Source organism: Limulus polyphemus, unplaced genomic scaffold (assembly GCF_000517525.1).
Source record: "Limulus polyphemus unplaced genomic scaffold, Limulus_polyphemus-2.1.2 Scaffold3494, whole genome shotgun sequence".
In the NCBI taxonomy this organism is placed as follows: domain Eukaryota; kingdom Metazoa; phylum Arthropoda; class Merostomata; order Xiphosura; family Limulidae; genus Limulus; species Limulus polyphemus.
Window position 1 is genome coordinate 110,931 of NW_013669104.1, and position 8,729 is coordinate 119,659.

The window sequence follows — 8,729 nt, forward strand, 5'->3', positions numbered from 1 at the left end:
AGCCCTTTTTGTCCTCTCAGATGGACCAGGACGACCCGGACACTGCTAAGTTGTTTCCTTGTCGTGTTTCCTGAATTGCACGATGATTCTGTTGACTGTCGAAAGCGGGATTCCCAAATTCTGCGAAATTTGCCGCTCACTTATTCCACCATCTGCTTGACCAACTATCCTTCCTCTAACAAAATCTGACAATTCGAGAGAACCTTGAGTTGTAGGCATGTTGTAGCACAAGATAATTAGTGTGCGGACCATTTTCATTTATATAGTGCTCTGTGAACACAAATTAGTTAGCATAAATCAGTTAAATGACGAAAAATTAGGTGTCTATTTACTTGTGACCACTCAGTATATAAGTAATAATATCCAAGTGCACACCGCACACGCGCGCATGTGAGTACCTGTCTGTCTCTATGTCATTTCAATTTGTAATATAAGGAGCCACTTCTTTTCTATGTGGTTTTCCCTACCTTGCATCATAAAAAGATGCGCACGCACGTGGATAAGTAGTACTGCCCAGGTGCACACTCTCAGGGTCCATTTAGTATGTTTGCAAAATTTCAGGTTTCTAGGTTCTTCCCTCTTGGAGTTATGGCGGTCACACACACAGAACCACAGACACGCCCTTTTATTATTATAGATTTAGAACTTTAAAAAGAAAAGTACTGTAAATTTTTGTTAGATGATAAGAGCAACAGTGTTTATTTCATACAATCCTTTAATGCCCTATTTTTTCTTGTGTAACAATTTCTTAAAATTGGATTCTACACTCCGCTATTCTATTAGTTATTCATTAGGCGATTTGTACTACACTTTCTTAAGCCGTGGTCCGGCAATAGAGTATACTAAATGTAATTTGTATAACGTTTTGCAACTCTTAATAAACAAACAAAAAAAAAGGTACCGCTATATGTTTACTGAGTCACTTCCAACAAGGTTGGAATTATACAAGAACACTGTTCTTTCTATTTTGGCTAGCTGATAGACAGAGCAGGTCCAGAAGAAAAACAGTTTCAACAACAGTGGAGACCGTTCAGAGAACCCCAAAAAGGACGGAAAAGACTTAAGAAATGCTGGCGAAATTTCTTGAAGTTCTGTGACAAACTAGGAAACAACGACAAAACAATCTCGATAACCGAATGGCTGGAATGTACAGAAGTGAAAAAAGGTTATAGATCATTGTTTGGTTTTGTAAATCATTGCAGCATCGGGGATGCGACTTGTGTAGAAAACATGAAAGATATAGCCAGAGTAGAAGCATCTTAAGATTGTCAAAAAAAAAAAATTCGAAAGAAAAATATATGGTTAAATGTCGTTTTGTATTTCTGTAAAAATGCAGACGAGCTAATACAAATTCCTAAAACAACCAGTATTCGCGTTTCTTTAAATTTGTCAATAAACCTCAATTCTGCATGCTCATCAGTTCTTGTAGATATCTTTTATACGCCTTTTATGATTAAAGGTGAAAAATAAGTAAGTAAAACCAGCTGTACAAACACATTTCTTTACCCTTACAAAGGAATACATAGTACTTTTAACATGATGTAGTCCATAAAAAGTGGTTTTAAGTATTAAGGAAATGCTAAGTTATAATCAAATTGGTAATACTTCCAAATAAACATAGTAACTGGTAGGGAAGTTTTGTATGTTTTTCACTTGTATTACATAGATGGTAGGGTATATAGTTTATTCCATGTTTTAGTAAAAACCCACAGAATACATCAAAAACAAAAAACATTGTGTTTAAAAAGAGAATAAAATATATGTGAATGTCTCTTTATGAATGAATAGTGTAATTTCTGACTCATAGTAATAACTACAAGTATAATGTCTGATATGTTACGTTTTCGAGAAAAAAGGGTAAAGATAATGTTACTTGAATAATAGAAACAATTTTTTAACCGAATATCATCATACATTGTTTACTAGCAGAGATGCCCCTCAATGTCAGGCTTAAAAAGTAGTGCTATAAGTAGGGACGTAGATGACCCTTCCATTGTTTTGAGCCGTAATACACAAACCGTGCTATGATGGGCATTAAACATCATTCTCATATAGCGTCGGCTTCATTTGACTGCGGACTTCCTTGCTCAATTGAACCCTCATTCACGACATTAAAAATTTAAATGGCTTCTAAACTTGAACCATTACACAAATTGCTTATATTCTTACACTCTATCTTTAAGGAGCTTATATGATCTCCTCTACAAAAAGTTCAACGACATTACTTTAGCTAGTTCCTCACAACTTGTGATACCAGGCTTCCGGTTTATACCGATTTACGAAAATCTGTTTCTTAAAATGGTCTGTTGTGTTTTTAAGGATAAAAAGAGATCATTTAAATATTGAGTATAATATAACACTTTATTGGATTTTGTTTTCTCTTGTTGGTCTCTAAACTATTAAATGATGCTTCTATGTAAATGATAGAATTAAGAACTAAGTTTATTATTATGTAAGATATTTATATGGAAATAATTTGCACTAGATTATCTAGAGATTGTGCTAATTTTTAAGTAAAAGGATAAAGTGTTTGCTTTGGTTTTTAAAGTAAAATAATACATAATACAATAAACTAGTCGTAGCTTAATGATTACAGTGCCGGGTTAACTACCTGAAAGTCCAAATTTTGAGCCACGATATGCTGCTGAACCTCCACCGCATTTTCAGCGATAGAGAGGTTATAACTGTGACAGTCAGTCCTATTGAATTAAGAGTATCCATATAATAGGCGACGTGTACTGCTTACAGGTTGCTCTCTTTGGCGGAATTTCCATTGGCCCATGTGTCGCATAAGTGCTGTTCAGGTGGGAAATATCAATACCATATAATACAGGCCTTAAAGCTAAAACATTATCTTCCTACCTCTCAAGATATATTTTATTTTTAAGGATAGTTTCTTTCTAACACGTAACATACTTGGATAAAATGAAATTATTTTTTCTTTCCTGTTTTGACTTTTTCCTCACCCTTAGGTGAAAGAACGGTGACGAAACACAGATACTGTTTGTGTTAGTTTTATACGTTTAAATACATTTAAAAGTTATTTTATAAATGGAAGTTCTTAAACTTAGTTATTATTTAAAAACATATTATCTGATACTACTGTGTACTTACTTTTTCGCAATGTTAAACACAGTTCTGAAAAATATCTGTATTTTTACTTTCCTAGCAGATGCACCTGCGAATTCAATATCGAAACCAGAGGGACCTCATCCGTTCATAGACTTACTGAAAGCTCGTTAGCCTACCTATCAAAACCTTCGTGTCATTTAGCGGAAGAGATGCGAAGTTTAGAACTTCTTCATTGAAAAGAAAACACACAACTGAGAAAAATACTTATCGATTTAAATAATTCTTATTTATGTACAAAAAAAGTCAAGAATGAGGAAGTAGAGATGAAAAATCACTCGGGTTTAGTAGATTGCTTACGAAAAAAAAATTCACAAAAAATCAGAGAGCTCTATTTTTATCACCTTATGTTAGAGTTAAACAGCGAGTCCTACGTATTTTTAAGTGCTTTATCATTGGAGTCCTTATTTTCATCTTAGACAAATATTTTTTATATTTGTTATCTATAGGTGCCATATTTAAAAGGGATCCAATACACAAGAAAAAAACAAAACAAACCCCAATCATTATGTTCTGTGATTTAGTAGTTAGGAACAATTTTGAAGTCCAGTGCTAGTCTTTGGAAAAATCTTGGTGTTCTGTTTAATGTTTTTCATATAATAACATCTGTATTAATTTAATTTGTTTTCTTCTTGAAGCGCATTTGATGAGATTTATTTTAATTTTTTGATGAATTTTAACTTTGCAAAAATAATGGTTCTTAAACATTTTAGTACAAAATTGTATTATATCTATGCATATGAAGCATTTTGTCAGAATAGGATTGTAACTTGATAAAATGAAGAATATTTTGCACAGAAGATGAACATTGAGAAATCCCAAACGTCCAGCCTCACACCTGTGTCCTGTCCTCCAATGACAACACATTGAGCAAGATCATGGGAAGAGTCTCATTTCCCTGTGTGGTCAGATATTTGGAACACCCTGTAGTTTCAGTGATATGTGAACTAAAGTTACAACTGTTCATACACTTCACATTAATGCCATAAACTTTCATAGTAGTTTTCTCCATTGCCTTCTTGTAACCTGTCCTATGTAGTACAAAACAAATGACTGACATATTTGGATGTTTATATCATTTATATTGTTTCTTGTTTTCCAATGGAAGAAAATGACATTCCTTCATGCCATCGTTCTGTCCATGTAATAAATTTAAAATATCAAAGGATTATCATACTTTAATATCATGAAAGATATTTTTGTATTAAAGAAATTCTATAAATAATAAAATAACAACTGATTGATTATTGTAATGTGGTTACAAAAATTTAATACGAATTTTCTTTAAGTTTCCAAAGTTAGAAACACTAACTTTTTGATTATGTCATTTTATAGTGACCTAGTTTGATAACATTAGATGTCATTTTTTCGCGCACGTGAAAATACCAAAACGTTTTAGTCTTCCAGGTATAACCTAGAATTATATAATTTGATATTTCGTTTGTTTTACGTGATTCAAGTTGTTGATGAAACAGGTATTCAAGTTATCTGTAAGATGTTCCAGAAATTAACGTTTTTATTGCTTCAAAAACAATTATTTTAAAGTACCGTCTTCCAAACTGGTCATTCTATATTTGTATTTAGGCAGTAAAAATGGTCTTAGCAAATTGTTATATTTATATTAGTAATAATAACCCGAAACAAAATAATCTGACGTATTGTTAGACTAAATTATTATTGTAATAATAATTATATTAGTAATAATAACCCGAAACAAAATAATCTGACGTATTGTTAGACTAAATTATTATTGTATTCAAACGTTTTGGAGCAGAAGAAATTAACCGACATCTCGGTATATTAGTTTATAACTTAGAATTAAATTTACCATTCTTCGTTTTTGTGTATTTTCATAGAGCAAAGCAACATCAGGCTATCTGCTGTGTCTACCGAGGGGAATCGATCCCCTGACTTTAGCGTTGTAAATCCGAAGACTTACCGCTGTCCCAACGGGGGACATCGTTTCTGTGTTAAAGTAACATTATCACTCATATCATTATTTAAAATGTTTAATTAAACGTCATTATGAATTGTATTATACTTTCCTATTGACGAATAAGTTATTGTTTTGAAATTATCAATTAAACCAGCTAAACTAATATAAATTACTCAGTTATTTTCAACATTTTTTTATAAAATTCATATTGCGTAACCAACTAATATTAATGACGTATTTTTATTGAAGCTTGCGACATTTTGCGAATAAAAACTTTCAATAATTTCTGAGGCATAACATTTTTTAAAAATATACTCTTAGAGTAAATTATAAATATAAATATGTATTTGTGTTAAAAAGTAATAAAGGTTTTAATCTAATCTACGCAATTCTCGCTCTACAACTTTTACTGGTTGGAAAATATATGTAATGTTTTTAAACTTTGAAATAAATCGTTCATCCTGACTTCTGCTTTTATCAAAGAAACGAAATCAGTGTTAGGCTCTAATAATCGGCGTGTTTTTAACTTTCTTCTACACTCTATGAATCTTTCAGTGTTACTGATATTCAACCTACTATTGTAAAAGCTGAAAATCCTGTATTAACTATCAGTCCATAGTGTTTAACATTAATGAGGTTGTTTCATAGAGGTCAAATTAGAAACTGTGAGCTGTAATATTTAAGATTAATGAAGTGGGGTCATAGAATTCAAATTAGTAACTGCGCGAGAACTGTAGTGTTTAGGACTAACGAGATGGGTTTTAGAGTTTAGAATTAATGAGGTGGGATAGTACTCGTAGAGTTGAAATTAGTAACCGTGGGCTATTAGGATTGATAAAATGGAGTTGTCGAACTCAAATTATTAATTGAGGGCTGTAGTGTTAACTGGAAATTGTGAACCTGTAAATAAGTGAATTGCGAACTCGACCTGGTGAACAGGAAACAATTTAGCTCGCAGTGTTAGTATAGCAAGAAGATTTCGGTTAAAGTAAAGGAGGACTTGTGTTTGTGATAATGGGAGTTAGGCTAAGTGAAGTACAAGCATGAGGTTTCTTGTTCAAAAGATTTTATTAATAACTATTATTTAATCACAAGGCGTAAAGCAAACAAAACAGTCCTTCGTAAAAACATAAATAATGTATGTTTTTATAGGAGTAACTGCTTACCTGAACCATGCTTTATGATGTAGTTTTTTAAATATCTGTATAATTGAACCTTTCCTCTCTTCAGGCGCAAACTGGAAATCTCAGTTTGGTCCACCTTTCGAAAGCGCCCGGGTTATAGGATTTTTATCATCTTGTATCAAGACTTCTTGAACTTACTTTTTTTCTGACATCATGAATATATATAATTGAACGTCATTGCTGTTATGAAGCACTTCAGTATTTTTTTACTAACTATGAGGTAAGATCGTATAGCAACAAAAAATGAATTATGCTTTTGTTAGTAATCTATTATTAAATCCTTTTTTCATTTTGTAGATGTCTCTGGCAACTGTTAGATGATTTAGTAATAAGAACTTGTTAGTAAAGAAATACTCGATTAATTATTTGTTGTGTTTTTTTTATGAAATATTCTCATTTTTGTATTAGTATTGCAGTTGCAAAATTCAGACAAAATAAAAATTCTGAGAAAAGTAAGTAGCATTATATTAAGTAACAAATCACTAATCCAAATCGTTACAAAAACAAACGTTAAGTGATGTGGATATAAAAAGTAAATGGTATTTTTTTTCACATAAAACAACTTGTGGTCAACAAAACAATATAAGGTATATGCGTATTTCATGTCATTTTATTTCAGTATAACATTTAAAGTTATATTTCTAAGCAATATTATTTATATAATATTTTTACTAAACGAGAACCTTTATCATTAAAACAGACTCTGTTCGAAACTATCTTTAAGTTAGTCACTTTATAATCATGTTGTGTAAAAGGTAAACATTTTATACAATTACTTTGTGAAATATTGGTATTTCACGATATGTTTGAAAGCTACGTTTATTAAACAATACTTGCATTCGATGTTGTTGACTTGCTAGTTTGTGTTTTGTATTAGATAGGATGGAAATACAGTTTTTGGTGTTAATTGTTTACGTTCGTAATTTTCTCCTCAAAACCAAATAGTTCCCGTTTGTTTTTCCTTTTGGAATTCCTAATTTCTTTACTGTGAAGCCCACCGTTTGTATGTTATTTATAAATGGATAGTTCGACTTTTCTGTAGTCCTAGGTGCGTCTTTGTTTTGAGTGAGCATATCTTACCATTTGTTTTCAAACAAGATTAGCTTGATTTAAAGAGTTCAACACACATACATGATAAACGTCAGCACTGTGTATACAAGGTTTGATAATGTGCCATATCCAAACCATGAGGTTAAGGAAAGTGAAAAACAAACAAACTTCATTTGATTTGGAGTATGTTGATGTAATTTTTATGCTGAAATAGTTCTCTGAAGTTTAGAAGTATTGTTTGTTTAAGAATTACGAATAAAATATTCATTTCATACCTAGTCTTGTATGTATTTTACCACAAATATAGAAACAAAAAATTAATTTTTTCACACACTATTACAACAAGTGTGGAAACCTGCAATTTTTAGAAACAAATTCACAAATGTTGTCAATTCAGTTGTCGCCAATAGGCCTAAGACATTACTAACAAACTAATGATCCACAGAAATCTCCGTAGCTCTGGGGTTGAATTAAAATATATTCAGGAAGAAAAGTTTTAATACATTCATTAAACACTACTGTGTGTGGTAGGAAATATTAATTAATTTTTTATAGTCTTGCAAGTTATTTAAGTTTAGATTAATTTTTACTCGCATATTCACGTACTTAACTGACTTACTCTTCTATCATAGGTTTGAGTTTAAAACACAATTTAAAAATAAAACTAATGTGAGATCCTTCTTTTCTTTATTACTGGGGCCAACATCAGACTTTTGTTTGAAAAAATCACAGCTTAGATGAGTTTTTCTTTTAAAAAATATCCGTAAAACCTTCAACACAGACATATTCAAAAACTTCAAAACTTGGCTTTTTACATTAAAATGATCCTATTAATTTGTTTCTGTGACGAACAAATTTGGTGGGTTTTACTCGTAATTCATTTTATCGTTGCCAAACAGTTTAGCTAGAGCTATAAAAAGTTTTAAATAATGTTTTAATGTGTTGTTACGTCTCCGTTTGTTAATTAACCTTCCGTAACTTCGTTCCGACGAAACTTTAGCGACACAAGTCCTTACTTAATAAAACTGGTTTATTCTTTCAGAATACAACTTTACGATACACTTATTTTCAACAGTCGCGCTATAACAAACACTATAACGAACGAACGTTAACTTCAACAATACGTCTCTCTCTGACCGCAGTTCAATTACTCATTACCTACACACACATTACTCTCCCGTCACGTTGTCACCCTCTTTTATATACCAGCCTACCCTATATCTAGTAAATACTAGAGCATTCGCCAAGGTACAGGATAGTTCTAGAAAATAGATGGCGCCACACCAGTCATGTGACTCGCTTGACGCAACACTGCCCCCTCCTTAATATTGTTCGTCCCGAACAATAACTACATACAATAAACCAATAACAATTAACAATAACTTAATTAATTGTACAGAATTACAAAGACAAAATTACAATTCAACAAA

At 31.6% G+C, this 8,729-nt stretch overlaps 1 protein-coding gene across 1 annotated transcript in view; it reads left to right on the forward strand.

The window, feature by feature from the left end:
• Positions 1–7,564, forward strand: part of LOC106469451 (SPARC-related modular calcium-binding protein 1-like) — a 68,647-nt gene extending 61,083 nt beyond the window's left edge. Inside the window, exons 11-12 of the mRNA XM_022397970.1 lie at positions 976–1,165; positions 3,170–7,564. Of these exons, the coding sequence (XP_022253678.1) occupies positions 976–1,165; positions 3,170–3,243 (264 nt within the window). The 3' untranslated portion in view covers positions 3,244–7,564. The remainder of the gene's footprint in view (positions 1–975; positions 1,166–3,169) is intronic.
• The last annotated feature ends 1,165 nt before the right edge of the window (positions 7,565–8,729 follow it).